Genomic DNA, 26,088 nt, shown 5'->3' with positions numbered 1-26,088 from the left:
TGGAAGAACTAACAAGGGGATCATCTATCTTGGACCTGGTCCTCACCAACAGGGAGGAGCTGATTGATGAAGTGGAAGTGCTCGGAAACTTGGGAGGAAGTGATCATGTTCTCCTGGGTTTCAGGATACATAGGCAAGGGAAAACTGAGCGTAGCCAGATACACACTCTGGACTTTAAGGAGGCCAGTTTCAAAAAGCTGAAGGAGCTACTGAGTGTGATCCCATGGTTAGAAATACTCAAAGAGAAGGGAGTCCAAGAAGGATGGGAGTTTCTTAAAGGAGAAATATTGAAGGCCCAAATGCAAGAAAGAAAAGTGGGAGGCATCTAAGGAAACCAGTGTGACTGCATAAGGGGATTACAGATGAGCTGAGAGTTAAGAAGGGGGTGTATAAGAAATAGAAGAAAGGGTAAATCACAAAGAAGGAGTATACAGGAGTAGCCAACAGTTGCAGGGGGAACTCAGGCTGGCTACAGCTCAAAATGAGCTCAGGGTTGCAAGAGAGGTTAGAAATAATAAAAAAGGTTTCTTTGGCTATGTCCGAAGTAAGAGGAAGAACAAGCAAGTGATAGGTCCTCTGCATAGGGAAGATGGAGAAATGCTATTGAGTGAAAGAGAGAAGGCAGAACTATTCAACACCTACTATTCAACACCTGCTTTAACTGAGATTTCTACATTGCAGGGGGTTGGACCAGATGACTCTTGGGTCCCATCTCTGATTCTATTCTCTGATTCTGTCTGGAAATACAGGGTGGATGACCAGAAGTATCCATAATAATCCTCACTCAAAAGGAAAGTGATGCCCAACCTGGTGATAACAGAATAGATGATGAAAGGAGGGAACACAAAATAGGAAAAGAGGCAGTAAGGGAACACCTAGCTACTTTAAATGAATTCAAATCTCCAGGGCCTGATGAGCTGCATCCAAGGGAACTAAAGGAGCTTGCAGGTGTAATTTCATATCCTTTGCCTATTATCTCTGAGAATTCTTGCAGAATAGGTCAGGTCCCTAAAGACTGGATGTGGGCAAATATTGTCCCCATCTTCAAAAAGAGGGGAAAGGAAACACAAGTTATGGCTGACCAGTGAGCTTGACATCGATACCAGGGAAGGTCCTAGAACAGATAATTCAACAGTTGGTCTGTGAACATTTAGAAAGGATGCTGTGATTGCAAGGGTTTCTCAGAAATAAGTTATTATTTTGATAGAATTACAAACTTAGTGGATCAGGGAAATGCTGTGGACACAGTGCATCTTGATTTCAGTAAGGCTTTTGACAAAGTCCCCCATCGTTTTCTCACAAGGAAGCTGGTAAAATGTGGGTTGGACGAGGTAACTGTTAGGTGTATTTGTAGCTGGTTGACTGAACCCAGAGTACTCATTAATGGTTCATCATCCTGGAAAAGAGTGACAGAAGAGGTTCTGCAGGGTTCTGTCCTGGGTCCATTGTTGTTTAACATCTTTATAAATGAGCTGGATGAAGGAATTGAGGGGATGCTCATCAAATTTGCAGATGACACCAAACTGGAAGGGGTAGTTAATGCCACAGAAAACAGAATCAGAATTCAGAATGACTGTAACAGATTGGAGAACTGGGTACAAGCTAGAAAAATGAATCTCAATAAAGACAAATGTAAGTTTCTGCACTTAGGCAGGAAGAACCAGATGCACCAATATAGGATGTGTGACACCTGGCTTACCAGCAGTACATGTGAAAAGGATCTGGGAGTGTTGGTGGACCACAAGCTTAACATGAGTCAACAGTGTGATGCAGCAGGGGAGAAAAGTTAACACTATTCTAGGCTGAACAACAGAGGTCTAGTGTCCAGATCAAGGGAAGTAATAATACCACTCTATTCTGCCTCGGTCAGACCACACCTGGAACACTGTGTCCTATTCTGTACACCACAATTTAAGAAGCATGTTGACAAGTTGGAATGTGTGCAGAGGAGGGCAATCAAGATGATCAAAGGTATGGAAACTAAGTCTTCTAAGGAGCTCTTGAAAGAGCTGGGTATGTTTAGCCTGGAAAAGAGGAGACTAGGAGATATGATTTTTGTTGTTGTTCAGTCATTTAGTCGTGTCTGACTCTTCATGACCCCCTGGACCAGAGATACGATAGCCATCTTCAAATATCTTAAGGGCTGTCACATGGAAGAGGGAGCAAGGTTGTTTTTTCCTGCTCTGCAGGGTAGGACTGAAGGCACTGGCTTCAAGTTACAAGAAAGGAGATTCTGATTAAACATTCAAAAAAACTTTCTGACAGTAAGAACTGTTTGGCAGTGGAACAGACTCCCACAAGAGGTGGTGGACTCCCCTTCCTTGGAAGTTTTTTTAACAGAGGTTGGATAGCCATATGTAATGGGTGCTTTAACTGAGATTTCTACATTGCAGGGGGTTGGACCAGATGACTCTTGGGTCCCTTCTCTGATTCTATTCTCTGATTCTGCCTGAAAATACAGGGTGGAGGAACAGAAGTATCCATAATAATCCTTATTGTCTCACCTTGAATTTCTGCATCTGAATTTTCTGGGTGGCTTCAGCCAATGATGTGTTTAAATCTTCAATTTCAGAGCAAAGTTTTTCATTCTGAACGAAAGAACACAGAAAAGGGTGAAATCTCATGGATGTGAAAGACACATAAGAGCCAAGAGAGGGCAAGAACAAAAACACCACCACAACCATATGAAAAAAGAATGCCAGCATTTCCCAGGAATGTTCTTTTTTCTGCAGAGAGAGAGAACCACTTCCAGAGGTTGGGCTGGTACCAATCTTTGCTCTGCCCTCCCCATACACACTTGCACACCCCTCTCTGTTATCCATCCATGCAAGCAAAAGGCATGATCAGAGCTTAAGGACACATTCCAGCTCAGCAAATACACTCAAGAAGGTGCAAAGCAGAGATAGTAAGGGGCCATGTCTGGGAGATTCCTGAGGGTCAGAATGATAGGCTTGGAGGGCCTCATTTAACCTCCAGGCCAAGGTTTCCCATCCCTGGCCTATAACCAACAAATTGGGGAGTCAAAGCCTTTGCCTAAGAAAGAAGAAACACTCTGGAAAGAAAAAGGTCAACCCTGCGTTCAAACTAACACTGGGGAACCCAACCATCATTTGACTACTGTAGGAGATTGTGGGAGCACAGTGCAGGGTTCTTGGCTCAGGATTTCGCACCCAAGACACAGACAGATGAGAGTAGGATATTTCCAAGAAGAGCCAAATTGTCTTCTCCATCCCACTTTGCTTCCAGGCACTCAGATGAACTGCTTCAAGTTCTTAAATGACACTTCCCCACTCATAGCCGCTTTCCAGTTTCACCCCAGAAACCTCAAGACTGCCATTTCTCATGAGATCTGGGAACATGCTTCTGTTGCCTGGAAGTGAGACTGGCACACCTTGGATTTCATAATTTGTGCCAGGTGGGGCAGAGCCTCCACTGTCACAGGGGTGGGGAAACCTGATCCTGTCCCATTACCATGCCTCTTTTTGATGCTTTCCCCCTGCTTGGCTCTGCAGTTGTGCCCACAGAAGAACAACTCAAAACACACGACACCCTGAATGGTTGAGGATGCACTCAATCTACAGCAGGGGTCGGCAACCTAAAACCAATGGGCCACAAGCAGCCCACAGGGGTCGTTTAACTGGGCCACGAGTCCCTGCGCGCTGCACTAAACCGGCGCAGCACGGCACGGGGACTAGCTTCCACGGCTCCGGAAATAGCGTCTGCACAGACGCAGATGCCAGAAATCATGCCTGCGCAAATGCAGACGCCAGAAATCATGGGCGCTCGCACTCACAATCCGGCCCACGGAGGGATATCCACTGGAGTGAACCAGCCCAGGCGAGGTAATAATAATAATAATAAATTTTATTTATATCCCGCCCTCCCCAGCCAAGCCGGGCTCAGGGCGGCTAACAACAATCAGATAAACAATCAAATAATAACACATTCTAAAAATATTTCATTATAAAAATTAGTTAAAATCAAATTGATGGCAACCGATTAAACAAAATTCTGTGCGGGTTGCCAGAGGAGGGAGTCAGGCTGCGCCCTGACCAAAGGCCTGGCGGAACAACTCTGTCTTGCAGGCCCTGCGGAAAGATGTCAGGTCCCGCAGGGCCCTGGTCTCTTGTGACAGAGCGTTCCACCAGGTTGGAGCCGCAGCCGAGAAGGCCCTGGCTCTAGTTGAGGCCAGCCTAACCTCTCTGAGGCCTGGGACCTTGAGGGTGTTATTATTTGCAGACCGTAGGTTTCTCTGTGGGGCATACCAGGAGAGGCGGTCCCGTAGGTACGAGGGTCCTAGGCCGTATAGGGCTTTAAAGGTTAAAACCAGCACCTTAAACCTGATCCTGTACTCCACCGGGAGCCAGTGCAGCTGGTATAGTACCGGATGAATGTGATCTCGCAGCGAAGACCCCATAAGGAGTCTCGCCGCGGCATTCTGCACCTGCTGGAGTTTCTGGGTCAGTCTCAAGGGCAGCCCCACGTAGAGCGAGTTACAATAATCCAGTCTGGAGGTGACCGTCGCATGGATCACAGTGGCTAGGTGAGGGCGAGAGAGATAAGGGGCCAACTGCTTAGCTTGGCGGAGATGGAAAAATGCCGCCTTTGTTATAGCTGTAATCTGCGCCTCCATAGAGAGGGAGGTATCGAAGATTACACCCAAACTCTTAACGGACGGTGCTGGCACTAATTGCACCCTCGCAAGAGATGGGAGTTGCCCCCTCGATCCCATATCGTCCCGCCCCAGCCAGAGGACCTCTGTCTTCGAAGGATTTAACTTCAACCGGCTCCCACGTAACCATCCAGCCACAGCTTCCAGACATCTGGTCAGTGTGTCTGGGGCCGAGTTAGGATGGCCATCCATCAACAGATAGAGTTGGGTGTCATCAGCATACTGATGGCAACCCAGCCCAAAACTCCGGACATGCTGGGCGAGGGGGCGCATAAAGATGTTAAAAAGCATCGGGGAGAGAATCGCACCCTGAGGCACTCCACACACCAAGGAGTGACGCGATGACAATTCCCCCCCAAGCGCCACCCTCTGTCCCCGATCAGAGAGAAACGAGCGCAGCCATTGAAGGACTGTGCCCTGGATCCCCACGTCGGCAAGGCGGTGGTCCAGGAGTTCGTGATCGACCATGTCAAAGGCTGCTGACAGATCTAGAAGAATCAGCAGCCCCGACCCGCCTCGATCCAGCTGTCTGCGGAGATCATCTGTTAGGGCGACCAGAGCCGTCTCGGTCCCATGGCCAGCACGGAAGCCGGACTGGAATGGATCCAAAGCAGATGTTTCATCCAGGAACCTACCAAGCTGTTCAGCAACCGCTCTCTCAATCACCTTACCCAGGAATGGAAGATTCGAGACCGGGCGGTAATTGGATAGATCTAAGGGATCTAATGATGTTTTCTTTAAGAGCGGACGCACCACCGCCTCCTTCAGTTCCCCTGGGAATATCCCGGTGCCAAGGGACAGATTGATGATATCCCCCAGGGGGGCCCGCACCTCGTCTGGACACGCTCTAATCAGCCATGACGGGCACGGGTCAAGAGGTAAACCTTGCAGACCCCTGATGTACAGGAATGAGTGGAGTGTTCCCAGTATTTGCCAATATTACTCTCTCATTCAGGGATGAAAGACCAAAATCCGACAGCTGTAAGAATACAACTTCCCCATGAATATCCTATTCCCTTAAAGATACAGAACACTATATTAGCTTCCACCTTAAACCCAACCATATATTAGCAATGATGGCTAAGTAGAACCTCCATCTTCAGAAGCAGCAAACAACTAAATACCAGCAACTAGAGTACAACCATGGTAATGGGCTATTCCTTTTGCATCTTACTTTTGGACTTCTTGGAGGCATCTGTGAGATACTACACTAGAAAATCTGATCCAGCAGGGTTTCTCTATCTCTAGATCATGGGTGGGGGCCAACCATGGGCTCCAGACCTCTCTATCTGGCCCTCAAAACTCTCACTGGGTCACACTTCACAACCCCTGCTTTGCACACAAAGTATTTTTACCTGGACTAAATGTGTTTTTGACCTCCAATTAGGGCTGGCTGATTATCAGCTTTTCAGCATTGTAATGTATCACCAGCCAAACATTGTGATATACAGTGGGGCCTGGCAAGACGAAAAGAATCCGTTCCGCGAGTCTCTTCGTCTTGCGGTTTTTTCGTCTTGCGAAGCAAGCCCATTAGCGCCTTAGCGGATTAGCGCTATTAGCAGCTTAGCGGATCAGCTGATAAGCAGCTTAGCGGATCAGCTGTTAAGCGGCTTAGCAGCTTAGGATCAGCTGATAAGCGGCTTAGCGGCTTGGGGAAAAGGGGGAGAAAGGGGGGGAACCGCAGGAACTCGGAAGACATTTTCGTCTTGTGAAGCAAGCCCATAGGAAATTCGTTTTGCGAAGCACCTCCAAAACGGAAAACCCTTTCGTCTAGCGGGTTTTCCGTCTTGCGAGGCATTCGTCTTGCGGGGCACCACTGTACATAGCGATACATTGGAATGTTGAAAAGCAGAGGGAGGAGACTTCCGGGTTAGCGCGATCGGCTAATGGCGGATTCCCTCTGAGCTCCGGAGGGAATCAGCTCCACAGGATCGGGTCTTGCTGCTGCGGCGATGCGGGGACCCAGCCTGTGAACCTGGTGACTCGGCGGGCACCATTTGCGCCCCCCCGACCCGTGAAGGAGCCTTTTTAAAGGCTTCGGAACGGGGGACGGGGTGAGCGGCGCGGTGCTGTGAGTCAACTGCTTCTCCTACGGAGTGAAGCCGCATGCCATGGTCGGAGAGTGCTGACTTCTTCTTGTGAACAATTGGACTTTAAAGTAGCAACCCGTGAGTAGTACGGAAATTGGATTTCTAAAGGAAAAAAAAATTTTTTTTGAATTAGGCACGATCGGGGAAGGTGTAAACAGGGAGTCCGTCTCCCCGTCCTATAAATAATCTAAAGCAAGGACTAACTAACTAAGGTCGAGAGGATTTTTTTCTTCTTATTGGGTAAAAGATATTAATTTCACGATTTGGCAGCTTAAGTAATTTTTACTGGAGGATAAGAGTTAATTTTTGGAGTTGAAGTGTCCCCCCCCCCGGACCTGGGAGTGATCCACGAGAAAGCCTGCTGGAGAGATATTGAAGAGCTTGACAGCTGTCAAACTAGCTGTCAAGATGGAAAAAGTGAACTTTGTTTTCTGTCTCTGCTGGTTATATTTGTTACAATTTGGTTATACTTTTTTGAAAATAAGGAAGAACTGATACAAACTAACTTGATTTTTGGATTTGAACTGGAAGGAACACTAAGTAACCAAAATCCCTCTAGAGGGGGTTTTGGGACATTACAAGAATGGCTGAAGGAGGGAAAACACAAGCTAAACTGAACAGAATTTTCTTTCTCTTGGGAAAGTTACAAGGCCAAATTGATGTTTTGGCTACTAACGTTGCAACCCTGGACTTAACAGTAAATAAGTGCATTGAATTTGATAAGGATATGATCCGGGAAGTGCATGCAGCTGGACAAGAGGAGAAAGTTGAGAACTTTGAGAGTGTGGAGAAAGAGACACATGTTGTTTTTGAGGAAAGGGAAGGAGGAGATGTGGTGTTGCAGATGACAAAGGAGAGCCAGAGTCCTGACATGATGGCTACAAAGGAAAACAAGGATTGGATGATGAAAATCGGGTCTAAATTGGAGACTGAAGAATGGAGAAATCTCTATATGTGGAGATCTGAAGATCTAAGGATTACAAATTTGATCAAGGTGAAAGTTGGAGCTGTGGGAGCATTTGGACCTGAAAGGTGCAAGAAACAAGATTTGGGCTCCACTTTTAAGTATGGTGGTCTGGCTGGAGGGAGCATTGTCCCCATCGGATTAGAGCATCTCCGAGATCTGGTGTTTAATTTTAAGGACTATCAAAAAAACCGGCAGAGAGGAACTGAGAGACAATTAAGGGCCTCAGATGTTAGCTCTCCAGGCTGATAGTAGATTAAGACTGATGGACATTTGTTGGGGATTGAAACCGGGAAAGGGGATGGGATGGGGTTTGGGGATCCAAAGGGTGTATAACTAAAATTTGTCTTTTTATTTTTATTTTGTTTTGTTATCAGTATGAAAAGTGGGGAATTCGTGGAAGGGAATTTGGGTCGACTTTAGAAAAAAGGATTTAAGAATGAGTATTGAGGTATAAATTTCGAGGTTTATAAGGTAAAATTGGTTTTTTTAAAAAAATGAATTAAGTATAAAAAGGTTAAAAACTGGGGATAAGAACTTGTTGAATTTACAATTTGAATTGGAATATAAGAAGGGGAGGTGTGGGGAAGTCAGGAAAATATGTTATAGAAAACAAGGATTGTAAACTGTATATGTTTTTAATTTTTCTTTATGTTATTTCTTTTTAAAATGGAAATTTTTAATAAATATTTATTTAAAAAAGAAAGAAAAGTGGAGGGAGGAACAAGTTGCATCAGGCCTGGGCCTTGGCGGGAGCAACGAGTTTTGCACTGGTGCCTTGCGAGGCCGGGGCCAGTGCAGCTCGTTCCTCTGTGCACATGGGCACCTGGTGCTCCGAGGGCGAAAACGAGCTGCATCAGCTCTGGCACCTCGCAGCTTGTTCCTCCCTCAGTTTGAGGGCCCGAGCGTGATGGAGCCTTCACCCAGCAGTATATTGCAGGTGAAGGCACCACCATTCCTGAGTCAGGAGCAGCCGCAGTTTCACCCATGATATACCGCTGGGTGAAGGCAACATCACACTCTGGCCCTGAAACTGGTCCTGGGCGATGTATTGATACATTGATATTGTCACTTGTTTTCCTGGATGGGGGAATAGAGGGGGGTGGGGTGGAAAATAGCCTAATTGTTAAAGGGAAAATATACATCCATTGTTTCATCCGCTTTTGCCCCTGGCCTGGTCAGCAGTGGCATGTTGCTCTCAGAAAGTTGCCCAGAAGGTAATGTGGCTCTCGGACTGAAAAATGTTCTCCTCTCTTGCTCTAAGTAGGTATTCTTAACCCTCAAGACTTCCTAGAATGTCCACCCTTCCCTTCCCTCAATCTGTTACTATCAAGCATGGCTTGAATACATTTTTATCAGAATAACATAATCCATGTACCTCCTTTTCTTTCACTTTTACAGCAAGGACTAATCCCTGGATAGTTTTGTCTCGTTTCAAAGCATTTATCTTTTCGACAGAAAGCTCCATCTCTCGTTCATGAAGTTCCTTCTGGAGTGACTGAGGATTAAAAGTAAATGCATACAGTTATCCTTTTTCAAGAAACACATTTTGTATATTAAGAATACTTTCACAGGCATCAAGCAAGAGCCCAGCTCCTCACTCAGGGCAACTGCAATCTGGACCACATAAGCTTTGCCACAAGCCTTTCACTGTTGAGATAGGAAATCTCTACCTGGGCTGGGACACTTCACACTATGGCGGGTGGGGTAGGGGGGTTCTGTAGCTGAATGTTCCTCCACTCAGAAATCTCTGTAAACAGAAAACTAATGTGTAAGGGAGATGGCAAGGTTAGAACCCTCCCTGAGAAGCTTGTTTTCTAAGTGCATAGAATTTTGGTTACACAGCAGCATTCTCTCATGTGAGTTCCCACCTCCTGCCTGAAGTGGCACAATGTAGATGCAGGTTGGCCACCATAAGAACTAGGCCTGAAGCTTTCCTGGCAAAGGTGCCCTATCCTGCATATATGCTGCTTACCCAATATTTTGTCACGCACAAAAGGAGCAATCCTTAACATTTATAATGTGGTTAAAGCAACTCTTGCCTATTCTCCTACCTTTTAAGGCTGAAATACAACACAGCCAAAGTGGGATTTCACAGAACTGTCCAGGGCAGAAGGTGCGGGGGGGGGGGGCAGTAGGATTCCTGTGCCATCCTGGAGCTGACACTGCAACTGGGTCCAGTGCAACTGCATGACAACAGTGGGACTGGCTTGGGATCCAACAGATTCTGAATCAGCTCAGTCCCACAACGCCTCCAGAACGCTCCACTGCATTCCACAATGTTGTGGCATGTTTGCTGGAGGGAAGATAAGCATCTCACTGATAGAGTGATGAGAGGCGAGATTAGCTGTGAGAACTGAACAGACGGATAGTGGTGCAAGAGAGATAAAAGGTGGAGGCTTTTTCCATGTGCTTCTCCACTGTGGAGATGGCTTGGGTGGCTTTAGAAAGGTGAGTGAGAGGTCTATCAATGTCTACTAGCCAAAAAAGCTAAACAGAAGCTCTGTTTTCAAAGGCAGTACACCAGGCAACCACCCTGCTTATGGGCTTCCCAGCCACTGTGGGAGACAGGATGCTGAACTAAACAGACTCTTCATCCAAGCTCTTTTCACACAGCACATTAAGTGTGAAATATGCTGCCACAGGATGTGGCACCGGCCAACAATTCAGATGGCTTGAAAAGAGAATAAGAAACTGATAGAGGGACGATAAAGCTATTGGGCTACTAGTCATGGTGGTTGCATGATAGCTCCAGGATCAGAGGCAATGTGCATCTGTATACCAGCTGCTGGAGAACCACAGTAGAGGAGGGGGAGGGCCAGGGTGTCCCCAAAGGTATCTGGTTACCCACTGTGTTTATGATGAATATTAAGCAGGCACCTTCACTGCAGAGTTTTTGGCACCTCCTAAAAACTTGCTTCTTTAAGCAAGCCTACTCAGATGTGCATGTCTGACATGAATGTAACTTGACTTTACAATGTATGCTGTAAAAGGAACGCGGGTGGCGCTGTGGTCTAAACCAGAGCCTAGGGCTTGCCGATCACAAGGTCAGCAGTTCGAATCCCCGTGACAGGGTGAGCTCCCGTTGCTCGGTCCCTGCTCCTGCCAACCTAGCAGTTCGAAAGAACATTAAAGTGCAAGTAGATAAATAGGTACCGCTCCAGCGGGAAGGTAAATGGCGTTTCCATGTGCTGCTCTGGTTCGCCAGAAGCGGCTTAGTCATGCTGGCCACATGACCCGGAAAGCTGTCTGTGGACAAACTCCGGCTCCTTCGGCCTATAGAGCAAGATGAGCATGCAACGCCAAAGTCATCCGCGACTGGACCTAACGGTCAGGGGTACCTTTGCCTTTACCTTTAAAAACTTGCTTCTTTAAGCAAGCCTACTCAGACATGCATGTCTGACATGTAACTTGACTTTACAATGTATGCTGTTAAAACTGATTATTTTATTTTGAAGACTATCACATTGAAAGCAGGTGTTTAAAAAAGGTTACTGGTAGCTTTTAATTTATATTAAACAACTTAAGAGGTTTTGATGATTAAGTGCTATATAATAAGTCCTGACATAAAAATTAAAATAAATAAATAAAACAATACTTATTTCTACTATTTATGTTCTGTTGTTCTGCAAGCCTCCAAGGTGGCTGGTGGTTAAGTGAAAACCAGTGTGTAACAGACATAAGATTAAAAGGCAGAAGGCATGTGGAAAGGACATCAATGGAAAATATCCACTCCTCAGGCCTTCGATGCCACGGGTGCAATAGGTTATTCCAAATGGTGCTCTGCAGATGTGTGCTACCTAGCATCTAGGGTCCTGAGGCATGTTTTCATCTCCTAGAGGGTGGTATGTCTCCTCATCTGGACAATTTATTCTTTCTGGCTCTTCCAGGTGATGGGAGCAGAGGATTGATGAAGTCTCTGCAGGCAGCAGGGGGACAGTGGGACAGGACGAGATGAGACAGGGGACACTGACAGAAAATGTCTGCTCTCCATGCTGGCTGGGGTTATTGTAAGTCCAATAAGCATCTGAAGGACTGAAAGTTCTCCATCCTGACCAATGCCTGACAAAGCTTAACAACATACACTGCACTCCTTGCAAAACCTTTTAATATTGGAAGCTCTCTCCTTGGCTAAAAACTTTCTGGAAACAACATGAGCGTCAGCTCCTACTCATGGTAGAATAAAAGGACACTTGCAAAGGTTGTACCTGCCAATACACAACAACTAGAAAGGAAAGGGAAAATTCAAGACGTACCGCGATCTTTTTTTCCAAGTCATGTTTTGCATTGTAGAATTCTGTTCTGAGAGCCTAAAGGAATAAAATAATCCAGTTTTCACTCCAGTGTCAATTATTAGCTAGGTAGACAGCTATCAGGTTCTTTTATTTCCAATAAGAAAAAGCATTATATGTGTAAAATATACATCCCAGGAGACCATAAGGATTAATATTTGAAAAATCTGGCGTTTGTGCACAAGCATAGCTATGCTTCCCCTTTTAACTCCCTATATTTGTTAGACAGGATGTCCACATGCATACACCCAAGTGTGAGAAGGAGAGGAGGGTAAGCTGAGCAGGTGTTATAGCTACAATATACAGTGGTGCCCCGCAAGACGAATGCCTCGCAAGACGGAAAACCCGCTAGACGAAAGAGTTTTCCGTTTTGGAGGTGCTTCACGAAACGAATTTCCTATGGGCTTGCTTCACAAGACGACAATGTCTTGCGAGTTCCTGCTGATTTTTTTTCCTTCCCCCCCCTTTTTCTAAGCCACTTATCAGCTGATCTGATCAGCAGATAAGCCGCTAAAAGCGCTAATCCATCAATGGGCTTGCTTCGAAAGACGAAAAAACCGCTAGATGAAGAGAATCACAGAACGGATTCTTTTCGTCTTGCGAGGCACCACTGTACACCCCACCTTTGCAGAAAAATCAAGGGAGGTTGGAAATCACACTTTTTATGATGAGAGTGTTTTAATCATCTTACTGTTTTTAATCATGTAAGAGGCTGTAAGATCCTGGACAGAAAAGCAGGATAAGAGTAATTAAATCAAGTCAGAAGCGCCCCCTATGCATCCATAAACCCAAACAAGGACTGAGCATGCACACTTTCCTCATGCAACTAGGGAATTATTATGACATATTTACACAACTATTCCTCTAATGACCTAATGTGATTGTTCACACACACACACACACACACACACACACACACACACCTATTTTTTCCTTACAACTCAGGAAAGGAAGTTAGGCTGATAGGATAGTGACTGATCCAAGGTCACTTAGTGAATTTCAGGGCTGAGTGGGGATTTGAATCCAATGCTCCCAGGTCCTGTTCTAACATTCAAACCAATATACCACCTGGTTCTGTGGCAGCAGAATGAATTATGAACAAAATAGCCCTTTTCAATAAAATAAAAACTATCATCAATATTTATAAACCTCTTTTCACCATAGAAGCCAAGACGTAGTTTATAGATCAACCAAAACAATATGGTACTTAAAATAAAAAGGGCAGGTGGAAATGTCAGTTCCATAAATAGGCATAAGTACAGCTTACTTAAGACACCTGCTGAAATAGGAAAGCCATTGTCAAGCACCTGAAGTTCAACAGTCAGGAGGCCTGTCTGATCTCAGCTGGGAGGGAGTGTCACAGAACTTGGCACACAATATTGAATGCATGGCTCCTGGTGGATACAAACCATATATCCAAGGACCACTAACAGAGCATCCCTCAAAGATCTAAGGAATCAGAATGTCTGTGGGCCTTGGAGGCGGTGGATTTGTGTCAGCAACAAGTTTGCCTCTTGCTCAGCCAATACAAAGTGCCACCTTGCTCTGCCCAATCCCCTCTCCTGCCACCCACATCGAGTTTAGAGGCAAAAGAAAACTGAGCTCCTCATTTGCATCAGAAGGGTCTATGTATGGGTTGGTTCAAGGATGACTCCTTTTGGACCCAATCTGACCCTCCAAATTAACCAGCTTTTCAGCAACATATGACTTTCAAAAACTACTAGCATTGCAATAGAGATGACCATAGAAGCAACAGGTACACCAGTGTGGTATAGTATTTAGAGCATTTGACTAGGACCTGGAAGACCAGGGTTGAAATCCATACCTGGTCATTAAGCTCACTTAAGTGACCTTGGGCTAGTCACTGCCTCACAGTGTAACCCACCTCACAGCTTTGTTGTGGGGATAAAATGGGGAGGGAGAAGACTATTTCACAATATTGAGCACCTTGGAGGAAAGGTGGGATATAAATGCAATAATAATAATAATTAATTATCTACATTTCTGAAACTTGATGACAGTGTGACCCATGCCTTTGAGAAAGAATTCATTAATTGTTTTACATTGCTAGAAGCCTGGATCAATAGGAACCAAATGAGAAGCAATTGAGAAAGTGAGCGAAGTGGCTCATAGCCTGGCGTCTATCCCCTGTATGGTGTCCTGTTAAAGCATCTGACTAGGTCCTTGGAGCTCGGGGTTCAAATACCCACTCAGCCATGAAGCTCACAGGGTTATCTTGGGCCAATTGCCTTCTCTCAGCCCTGACTCATATGGTTGTTGTGAGAACAAAATGGGGAGGGGGAGATGCATGTATAACACCTTGAGGCCTTGGAAAGAAGGTGGAACTGAAAAGTAAAGATAAAAACAAAATAAGGGGGGAAAGCAAAGCGTATCTGCAGAAAAAATTGCAAAAGTACAGCTCTGTATCAACTCAGCGTACAGACTGCTCCTGTGCTCAGTGGAAAAGCCATGCCTTAGATAACTGGGAAAACAAGGGTGACAAACAGGATCTTCTAAAGGGATGGCATTCCACCTTTCTACCCTATTGATAGTCCTCACCTCCAGCTCCTTCTCTTTCTCAAGCACTAAAGCACCAGGGTGATCTTGGATTTTTTCTTCTGACAAACTCTCCTCCAAAGATCTATTTCTGGACTCTGATGCTTCCAAGCACTGGATTAAAGCTTCTTTATTTTTCAGAGACAGACTCAGTTGCTCAATACATCTAAAATTACAGAAACAGAACCATGATGATGATGACATAGGCAGAGCAGAAGAGAAAGACATAAGATCCGATTGATACATCTAGTCATTGAATGGACTTACCACAACTTGTCCCCACAACAAGCCCAATGAAAATGAAACAAAAGCAAGAGGCATTAACAGAGTTCACGGACATTCCAGTCTGGCAAAATCACATGGAATGTGAAGGAAGGTCAGTAAGGGGTGTAGTCAAGGGAGATCGGACCAATTTGACAAAATGAGTACTCATCCATAATAACAGCCTAACCTGTCCTTTTCTTCAAGCACTGTCATCACATCCAGATCCTTTGACTGCCTATTTGTAATCAAAGAAAGTTGCTGTTCGGCTGCAAATCTTAGTACTCTCTCCTGCTCCGTCATTGCAAACGCTTTCTCTACTTCTTCCTTCGCCACCTTAAGATCCTGTGCTCAGAAAATAAGAGATGCATGATGAACCAACCATTCACAGCCAGTGAACTTTTGCAATACTTTCTCAAGCAGTATTGCCCCTCCTGGGCTCATTTGCCCAGCAAGGATCACCACTTGTGGTGGAATTTAATATGACGTGCACTTGTGGTGGAATTTAATATGACGTTCTGGACCACAATAGACTTAATCACAAACAAGAGGTAATGCCCTGAGTAAGTTACAGCTACATACTTGCATGGGAAAGAGGAGAACTATTCATAGGAGCTCAGAAGAAAATGAAATGCAGGAAAGTACAGAGGGTGATAATTACTTTGCAGCCATTCACCAAAAACAGTATTAGATAATATAGACATCCTGGTACAGGTCAGCCAATTAAGACATTTGTTGTGAGAAAATTCTCTTGATGTATTCCAATTCAACTGCTTAACATTGCAATCCACCTTTGATGTTCTTTTGTTCAAGGAGGACCACTTTAAAGACAGTTACTGACAGTCTTCAGAGACTAAACTATTCCTCCACCAGCTTTTCTATATTACCAGTCTGCGGGCAAATGGGGTCTCAGCCAGCATACCAGATGGAGCTGGTAGACAGCTGCCCCGGACACAGAATTGGCCTGCACCTCCATGGACAGCTGTGAGTCCAAAATGACTCCCAGGCTGCGCACCTGGTCCTTCAGGGGCACAGTTACTCCATTCATGACCAGGGAATCCCCGACACCTGCTCACCCCATCTCCCCAAAACAGTACTTCTGTCTTATCCTGGGATTCAATCTCATCCATTAGCTGCCATCCAACCTCCAGATACTCACACAGGACATTCAACGCATTCACTGGTTCCAATTTAAAGGAAGTAGTGCTAGGTATCATCCACATACTGGTGAACACCCAGCCCAAACCCCCTGATGATCTCTCCCTGCCGCTTCATATAGATGCTAAAAAAACAAGGGGGAGAGGACGGAGCCCTGAGATACCCCACAAATGAGCACCCAGGGGTCTGAACACTCACCTCCCAACACCACTTTCTGGACTCGAACACAGAGGAAGGAGGGGAACCACTACATAACAATAACCCTCAGCTCCTAACCCCCCTAAGATGGTCCAGAAGGGCCCTAGATCTGGGCAATATCTGGCTTTCAATAGTGTGATATATCAGCACCTAACCATCATGATATATTGATATATCTCAATATCTGAAATAAGGCAGGAACTACACAGAGGCGAACAGGACAATGTCTTGGCAACTGCTACTACTTAAGGGTCTAAAACTGTTAAATGATATTATCAATCACCTCAATATGTGTGAGGCCTAGCCCTAAAACATATTGTGATTTGCAATATATTGCCAGGTCAAATATTAGGAAACAGTTATCACGATGTGAAATTCAAACTAGTTTTGCCCTAAAGGACACCATGGTCAATAGTATCAAAAGCCACTGAGAGATCCAGCAGAACCAGGAAACAGCTTTCACCTCTGTCCTAGCCCACCCAAAATCATCAACAAGCACGACTAAGGTGGTTTCAGTCCCATGATGGGGGCTGAATCCCAACTGGAAGGTCTGCATCTTCATGTGCCTGGAGTTGCCACTCAATTATGCCACCCACTCAATTATCTTTCCCAAGAATGGAAGAGTTGAGACTGGGCAATAATTGGCCATAATGGCCAGGTCCAAAGATGTTTTTTTAAGAGGTGGCTTAAAACCACTTCTTTAATGGGGTCCGGAAAGACTCCCTCAGGGAAAAGCATTCAGCACCGCACAAAGCCGATTTCCCAGCCCTGCAAGGTTCATAGCGTCCAAAAAACCCAATCCCTCCCCTCCAACCTTTTCAACATTACTGTAAAGTGCAACGTGTGTGTGACTCAAATCAGGCATTCAGTAGCCTTGCCACCACTGGTGCTCTGCTTCCCCTGCATACCTGGCTGACTAATCATTGCAGTCAACAAGGGTGTCACCTCAGCTGCAGTAATTGCCAGCTGACCCTATATGCATATCCCAGTTCACCTTGGTCCATGAAGCCCTGGCCTCAGGGTTGGACCATAAGTCAGTCTGAGCAACCTGTCACCACAAGCAGCAGCAGCAGTCTTAGTGCCTTGTTCCACTTGCCTTCTTTGAAACGCACACCTGTACCCCTGACCTGCCTCTGGCACCTAAGAATGTTACTATGGCCTTGACTCAGCCTCTTTAGACTTCAACCCAACCCCAACCCGTCCCAAGGGAGGGAAGAGACAGTTACATGTCCATTGTTCATCCTACCTCAGAGAGAGACTGAATTACCTGAGTTTTTTCTTAGGAAAGTGAGGGCTTATTCTCAGATTATTACTGAAAGATAACAAGTGCTCTCCTACAAGATCCAGCAAAGTATAATAGCAGAAATCATAAAAACACCTGCACGTGCACTATGAAAACATATTGCCTTGCCTCCTCTAAGTGGCTTATCTTGCACTTCAAGCTTTCTTCCACTTGCTGGACTTCCCTATGAGCCTCTTCCTTCAGACGCTTGATTTCAGCATCACCTTGAGCCAAGCTTTCCACTGCTTTACTGCAAACACAAAGCACAGATCCTTTTAGAAATTTATGAGAAGATTGTCACCAGACTTCGCCCACTACCTAATAAATCAGAATCAGCATTACTATAATGTTATTACCAATATCTCAGCCTAACCTACATTGCAACATTTTGGTGAGGATGAAATAGGAAGGGAATTATGTACATGATCCTGGGCTTCTTGGAGGAAGTTTACTTAGTTATTTTAAAGCATTTTTAAACAGCTTATTTTTTAAAATCTCTAAGTCGTGTAAAATATTAAAACAAAACAATATTTAAAACAAAACAACAACATAAAACTGATAAAATAGCAATATAAAAACAAGCAAAGCAGGTATTATTCAGGGGATTCAAAAGCTGAAATAAAGATCTGTCCCTCCACCAGATGGTTTATTTCTTATATGTCTATCTGGATTCCTGGTCACCAATAGTGATTTGTTCAGGAAAAGACTGGCTCAAGGACAGAGATGACAAGATCCTATTGGCGAGAGAGGAAGATTTTTTGAATGTGGCACACAAGTTACTTACATGCAAAGGGATATACCAGCATATCAATATTTCAAGAAACTTGATTCAACTGTTTGAACTGGCATTGCATAAAGAGAAAAAGTGTACCTCTTTAATAAGAGTGACTTTCCCAGTACAAAAACCAAAAATACTAGCCCTAATCTAGTGCTGCCATATTTTAAAGAGCAAAAAAAAGAGGACGCATTTGCAGACTTTTAACTACAGATCGCTTTGATGACTCTCATTGTAAATACCCCTACCATATGTAGGCTATAGAAGCTGTGATATATTGCTGGCAGCATTGTTCTTAACTTTCAACAAAATAATAATAATAATAATAATAATAATAATAATAATAATAATAATAAATATTGCTCCATCACTTGTCACATGAAAGTATTTGGGCTCATGTTCACATCTTTGTGAACATAAGCATGCACAGAACAATTTATTAAACTGTTTATTTATTAAAATGTTTAACATGTACATATGGACTCTTCTTAAGGGCAGGCAGATGTTAACTCTTGCCCTTCCAGACTCCTTCTCCATGATCTTCTAGCTGACCTTTTAGTTCAGCCACAAGAGAAGGGATTTATACAATATGTAGCTGGTTTAAGATGCTGTTCTGTTGTGATACTGTGCTGCAGACCAGCTTAGCCAGGTGTCTTAGATCTCAGTCTAATGCATTAGGAAAATTTCCTTGGGTTACTGTAAACAAAAAAAATAAATGGACATTTTGCCAAATTTTAAAAATCCAACCAGACAGAAATTTTAATCCTGAAAAAGAGAACATGTCTGGGAAAAAGAGAACATATGACAACCAGACCTGAAAAAGATGGCGTGTCTTGGAAAAAAGGGCATATGGCAACCCTGCAGGCTAATCAAAGACTCCATCTGGAATGCAGACTGCACAGGCTAATCTCTGAATAGAAACCTGGGAGAAAGCAACAACTGCTAAAAGAGTCAAAGAACAAAGAAACAGTGGGGTCACTCAGAGGAGAAGATGGTGAAATGCAAACAGGGGACACAGAAAGGGCTGAACTCCTCAATGCCTTCTTTGCCTCAGTCTTCCCTGATAAAGAAAACAATGCCCGACCTGAAGAATTTGGAGCAAATGATTCAGCAGAGGAAACACAGCCCAGAATAACTAAGGAGATAGTACAAGAATACTTGGCTAGTTTAGATGTATTCAAGTCTCCAGGGCCAGATGAACTGCATCCAAGAGTATTAAAAGAACTGGCAGATGTGATCTCAGAATCACTGGCAGTCATCTTTGAGAATTCCTGGAGAACAGGCGAAGTCCCGGCAGACTGGAGGAGGGCAAATGTTGTCCCTATTTTCAAAAAGGGGGAAAGAGAGGACCCAAATAATTATCACCCAGTTAGTCTGACATCAATACCAGGGAAGATTCTGGAGCAGATCATTAAGCCAACAGTCTGTGAGCACCTAGAAAGGAATGCTGTGATCACCAATAGTCAGCATGGATTTCTGAAAAATAAGTCATGTCAGACTAACCTGATCTCGTTTTTTGACAGAATTACAAGCCTGGTAGATGAAGGGAACGCAGTGGATGTAGCCTACCTTGATTTCAGCAAGGCATTCAACAAGGTGCCCCGTGATATTCTTGTAAAGAAGCTGGTAAAATGCGGTCTTGACTATGCTACCACTCAGTGGATTTGTAACTGGTTGACTGACCGAACCCAAAGGGTGCTCATCAATGGTTCCTTTTCATCCTGGAGAAGAGTGACTAGTGGGGTGCCACAGGGTTCTGTCTTGGGCCCGGTCTTATTCAACATCTTTATCAACGACCTGGATGATGGACTCAAGGGCATCCTGATCAAATTTGCAGATGACACCAAACTGGGAGGGGTGGCTAACACCCCAGAGGACAGGATCACACTTCAAAACGACCTTGACAGATTAGAGAACTGGGCCAAAACAAACAAGATGAACTTTAACAGGGAGAAATGTAAAGTATTGCACTTCGGCAAAAAAAATGAGAGGCACAAATACAAGATGGGTGACACCTGGCTTAAGAGCAGTACATGTGAAAAGGATCTAGGAGTCTTGGTTGACCACAAACTTGACATGAGCCAACAGTGTGACAAGGCAGCTAAAAAAGCCAATGCAATTCTGAGCTGCATCAACAGGAGTATAGCATCTAGATCAAGGGAAGTAAGAGTGCCACTGTATTCTGCTCTGGTCAGACCTCACCTGGAGTACTGTGTCCAGTTCTGGGCACCACAGTTCAAGAAGGACACTGACAAACTGGAACGTGTCCAGAGGAGGGCAACCAAAATGGTCAAAGGCCTGGAAACAATGCCTTATGAGGAATGGCTGAGGGAGCTGGGCATGTTTAGCCTGGAGAAGCGGAGGTTAAGGGGTGATATGATAGCCATGTTCAAATATATAAAAGGATGTCACATAGAGGAGGGAGAAAGGTTGTTTTCTGCTGCTCCAGAGAAGCGGACACGGAGCAATGGAGCCAAACTACAAGAAAGAAGATTCCACCTAAACATTAGGAAGAACTTCCTGACAGTAAGAGCTGTTCGACAGTGGAATTTGCTGCCAAGGAGTGTGGTGGAGTCTCCTCCTTTGGAGGTCTTTAAGCAGAGGCTTGACAACCATATGTCAGGAGTGCTCTGATGGTGTTTCCTGCTTGGCAGGGGGGTTGGACTCGATGGCCCTTGTGGTCTATTCCAACTCTATGATTCTATGATGACACCTTCAAAGGAGGGCTACTAGCAAAGGATGAAAAATGAAGATGACACTTACGAAGCCTTGATGAGCAATTGCTCTCGCTCCTGCAGTTCTCGTTTCAAGCTTTCCAATTCAACTTTGAGTTCAATGTTCTAGTAGAACAAGAGAAGAAAAATAGTAGCCACCTCAGCTCAGGAAAACTTAAGAGTCCTACCTTCCCAGCATCTCACCCACCCAATATCCAATTTACATTAAGCGACTGGGGAATGAAACATTTACATGACTTTATACCTCAAAACAGTCAAACAAAAACAAAAACAGTGGATCCTTGAGATACAAATTCAATTCGTTCCGGGGGTCCGGGTGCACCCCGAAAATTTTGTAAGAAGAGGCGCTGCTTCTGCGCACACGCACGGCGTGACAGAGCGCTTCTGTGCATGTGCACACGATGAAACCCCGAAGTGTACAGTTCCAGGTTTGCCGCATTCACAACCCGAAAGTTACATTACCCAAAGGTAACGTAACCCGAGGGTCCATTGTACTCATCTGTTTAAAACAAGGGCAGGGAAACCTTTCTCAGCCCAAGGGCCACATTCTAGACAATGTTCCAGGGGACAGATGCCAGTGTTTCATGGAGCCAGAGACAAAATCAGATAGAGCAGAAAATGCATATTTAACCTTTATACAGTGGTACCTCGGGTTACATACTCTTCAGGTTACATACGCTTCAGGTTACAGACTCCGCTAACCCAGAAATAGTACCTCAGGTTAAGAACTTTGCTTCAGGGTGAGAACAGAAATCGTGCTCCGGCGGCGCGGCAACAGCGGGAGGCCCCATTAGCTAATGTGGTGCTTCAGCTTAAGAGCAGTTTCAGGTTAAGAACGGACCTCCAGAACGAATTAAGTACTTAACCCGAGGTACCACTGTACAGTAAACTAGTTTTTACACATTTTTACCAGGCAAAAACACTCATGGGGAGCATGGAACAGAGTTGGTGAGTGGCATGGCCTGGGAAGAATAGATAGTCTGGAGTGTTTCAAAGGTCAGATAAAGAGGTCTAGAGGGCCACATTCAGTCTCCGGGTCTGAGATTCTCCATCCCTGGTTTAGGAGAGATGACTAAGTGCAAATTTAACACAATTACATCTAATTCTTCTAGAGTTACTGTAAATGTACTGATGCTGGAAATTTGGCTACAACCTGTGAAGAGCTACCAGGACACAAGGCAGCAACCCAGAGATGCCCCAGATTTGATCATCTTCGTAGGCAGAAAAAGGTTCTCATGTACTAGAGGGACTCTGTCTATGCAGGCTGTCCTCAGCAGGCAGGGTATTAATAGTAATAGTAATGACTTGCTGTTCAGGCTAGGACTTTGTCTTGGCAATAACTATCTTTAATGGCACTGGGTTTGTTCTGCGTGCACAGTCCGGCACCAGTGGTCTCAAACTAGGTAACAGATATACAAATGCAAATATACAAATATCAACTGTGGGGAATAACTCTTGTGTTCATGCCTTCTTGCAGACTTCCTGATAGCGTCCAGTTGGCCCTGTGGGAAACAGGATCCAGAACTAGAAAGACCTTTGGCTTGGTCAAGGAGTGGTCTTCTTAAGATGGCAATTTCAACAATAAATTGCACAGAATAAGGTTCTCATAGATCTGTATACATCAAGAGTCATATAATAATGCAATTCATAAATTCCAAGGGGATACTAAAATACTCCCATAAAGAAAAGTCAGGGGAGAGCCAAGGACATATACAAATGTAAGAAGAGCCCTGCTGGATCAGATCAAAGGTCCACCTGGTCCAGCACCCTAGTCATTGTGGGGATGACTGTGGGGAGCCTATATGAAACACAAAAAAGCAACAGCCCTTCCCTTGCATACATACAGAGAAGTCTCAGACTGAAGATTTGAATTGATAAGTTCATTTAATTATACTTTACATTCAAACACTGTTCAAATATGTTCCAACATTGCAAAGAATTGTAATTTAAAACCATCTTGCTCCCCTGAGCCTCAGCAGTTGTGAGAGCTTAACCACAGTGAGAGCAATCCAAATCCATTCAAACCAATCTTCAGTATTTAGCTAAACTATCACCTCTGGTTGCTTAAGAATCCCACTAAGTAAATTAGGTTCAGAGGCAGCCAATATCAACAGCTGTTGCCTTACAAGCATTCATCCATTTATTCACAGACATTGCTGCCTTATCTGCAGGTCTTCAACATTACTACTATTACATCTCCAGAATATATCTATCCCCTTGAACCTTATTTTCTAATACAAGGGTCACTCATTAAAGATTTCCCCTGACCCACTTCCAGTTATCGTAGAAGGATGACATGGCACATGTATAATGATACATCTCTCCATAGGCAACGTGGTAATTTGTAGCCCTGAACTCCAGTTTCTCTGCTACAGGTACTAACATGGAGTAATGTCTGATAATGCAGAGTGGTCATCAGGTTCCTTGTACTTGAAAGGGCACACACCACGGGAGACATTAGATGAGATGAAAGGGGACTTATGGGGAGGATGCCCCATTGTATGACGTAGTCAAGAACTGGAATCATCAGTTCAAGTGTGGTCAGACTTTGGGGAAAACGGTTCCCATTCCTGGGCAACCAAAGTCTGCCATTGATTAAGACCATCCGGCAAGTGGAGGCTGCCATTTTGGAGGATCGCCACATAACCATCTGGCAACTAGCTGAAGATGTCAAGATCAGTGTGGGCTCTGTAAAAAAATCATCCATGACCATTTGCACATGGGAAAGGCGTCCGCACAGTGGATTCACTGGCTGGTGATGCCTTCCCAGAAGCAGGAACGAGTCACATGCCCACGGGCCCTTTTGGCCATGTGTCACGAAAACCATGATGACTTCTTTGCCACACTAATTACTCAGGATGAAACATGGGTCCATCATTATGACCCAGAGACTAAATCCCAGTCCAAACAATGGAAGCACTCTGCCTCACCACCTCCAAAGAAAGCATGTATCCAACCGTCAACCGGCAAGGTCATGCTCATGGTCTTTTGGGACCAGCACGGAGTAGTGATGATGGATTTCCTGACAAAGGGTATCATTACCGGGACATACTAATGCTGCAGAAATTGCTGAAGCCCATCAAAATCAAGAGGTGTAGTATGCTGACCAAGGGCGTCTGCCTCCTGCAGGATTAACGCCCCGATTCATAACTCGCATGTTGCTCAGACAGAAGCACGGTCCTGTGGCTATGAAATCCTTCCTCACCCCTGTTATTCTCCCAACCTTGCACTATCTGACTTCCACCTCTTTCCAACCATGAAGTTATTTTTGAAGGACAAGCTTTTTCCAGATGATGAAATGCTGATTTCTGAGGTCAAGTCATGGTTTCTGATGTAACCTGCCAACTTATATAGATGAGGTCTCCACAGCTGCATAAAGCGATGGGAGAAGTGTGTGACTCTTGCTGGTAGCTATGCAGAGAAGGACTAATAACTGTGCCCAGTTTCGTTTGTCTCAGTCCACAGGACGTACGTCAGGGGAAATATTTAATGAGTGCCCCTCATATTTCCCTGGCATAAGATACCATTTAAAAGCAGGGGTCAGCAAACTTTTTCAACAGGGGGCCGGTCCACTGTCCCCCAGACCTTGGGGGCGGCGGACTATATTTTGAAAAATATAAATACCCTGCATGCCGGTCCCACAACTGCTTCCAGACCTGGAGGAGGAATGCACTCTGCATGTGCTCAGGAGCGCGTCTCAGCACTCATCGTTGTTGACAAGCAGCAGCTGCTACATCGGCCCATCCCCGCTGAGCTCCCAGATGGCATGCACCATGCGCTGTGGCCCATTGTCTGAGGCCAGGTCGGTGGGCAGGCCGCACATGCAGAACGCTAGGCAGGCAGCACACAGCTCACACTCCGCTGAGCGCGCCAGAAGCAGAACCAAGCCAGGCGCCAGGCGCAGGGCCAACAAGCATGCCAAGCTCCGGCTGAAGCCCCCCAATGGGCCCATGGACAGAGAAGCCAGTGGGCAGCAGGCAGGTCTGGTCCTACCCTTGCCCTAGAGTACACATACCAACAGTCTGAGCCTTCCCCACTCGCCATCTGGCCCAGCATCCACACCCACAGCCACTTGTATCTAAAGGGCTTTCTGCTCCAGAAGGAAACGAGCAGAGGCTAGAGAAAGCAAAGGCTCTCCCAAGGTGCCTGAGAGCAGAAGAGGCCACCCCCAAAGGAGCTGAAAAATTGTACCTCCCACTCAGATGGTGGGAGCTGTGTGGGACTAAAAAACTGTGTGTGTGTGTGTGTGTGTGTGTGTGTGTGTGTATCTGATAAATTATATTTTGATTAATCATAGGTAGAAATAGGGGAAAATCACAGGGACACAACATCATATGGACACAAAATCATAGGACTAACACAGAAATCATAGCTAAGAACAGTTAAAAATGCTAAACCTAAGCAGAAGTGAAGCCTAGCATGTAGAGCAGGGTCAGCAAACTACAGTCTATGGGCCGGATCAAGCCTGCGAGGGTCATTAACCCGGCCTGGCCACTGTCTGAGCTCCCTGGAAAAAAAGACAAAAAAGAGGGAAGCCGCCACACGTTCTCGCACAAAGTCCTCCTTCAGGAGGTGCAGGAGGAGGAAAGGGAGGAGGCAGAGGTGCCGCTGGCAGGAAAAGAGGCACCATCCAGGGCGGGGGAGGGGGCAAGAGATTTACAGGGGGAGGAAAAAGAGAGAGGGTGGGGTGAGCAGGCAGGAGCTCTCCCCGCTGACTGTGCGGCAGCGATCTGGCCTCTGCTGCCGGCAGGAGGGCCCCCCATCCCACCCCCGAAGCGTGGAGGAGGTGCTGGCTGCAGGAGGCCCAGCAGGCCACAACGCAGCACCAAACCCAGGAGAGGACCCCCTACCCAAACAATGACTATCATCAGTGCAGGTAAGAAAAAATAATAATTTTAAATTTTATCATCTACAATACTGTCTGGCCTACCTGGTGCTCTTGCATGGAATGTGTCCTTTTAAAATGCATCTGTGGGTTATTTGTTGGGCCTGTCTGGTGTGCATAGGAATTTGTTCATTCCCCCCCCCCCAAAAAAAAATATAGTCCAGTGCCCCACAAGGTCTGAGGGACAGTGGACCGGCCCCCTGCTGAAAAGGTTTGCCGA

General features: G+C 45.3%; 1 protein-coding gene and 1 long non-coding RNA gene across 6 annotated transcripts in view; one reads left to right on the top strand and one right to left on the bottom strand.

The window, feature by feature from the left end:
* Nucleotides 1–26,088, top strand: part of LOC308579109 — a 262,636-nt gene that overhangs the window by 190,480 nt on the left and 46,068 nt on the right. The gene's annotated exons all lie outside the window — the stretch shown is intronic.
* Nucleotides 1–26,088, bottom strand: part of CDK5RAP2 (CDK5 regulatory subunit associated protein 2) — a 142,585-nt gene that overhangs the window by 104,945 nt on the left and 11,552 nt on the right. For all 5 annotated transcript variants that reach the window (XM_081179603.1, XM_081179604.1, XM_081179600.1 and 2 more), the window contains exons 5-11: nucleotides 21,012–21,088; nucleotides 17,603–17,723; nucleotides 15,026–15,180; nucleotides 14,578–14,740; nucleotides 11,983–12,036; nucleotides 9,105–9,224; nucleotides 2,505–2,588 (exon numbers count right to left, since the gene is read on the bottom strand). In XM_081179603.1, the coding sequence (XP_081035729.1) occupies nucleotides 2,505–2,588; nucleotides 9,105–9,224; nucleotides 11,983–12,036; nucleotides 14,578–14,740; nucleotides 15,026–15,180; nucleotides 17,603–17,723; nucleotides 21,012–21,088 (774 nt within the window). The remainder of the gene's footprint in view (nucleotides 1–2,504; nucleotides 2,589–9,104; nucleotides 9,225–11,982; nucleotides 12,037–14,577; nucleotides 14,741–15,025; nucleotides 15,181–17,602; nucleotides 17,724–21,011; nucleotides 21,089–26,088) is intronic.

This window comes from Podarcis bocagei (assembly GCF_964188305.1).
Source record: "Podarcis bocagei genome assembly, chromosome: Z".
NCBI classification, from domain to species: domain Eukaryota; kingdom Metazoa; phylum Chordata; class Lepidosauria; order Squamata; family Lacertidae; genus Podarcis; species Podarcis bocagei.
Note: the sequence above shows the minus strand (reverse complement) of the source record. Positions and strands in the feature narration are given on the sequence as shown.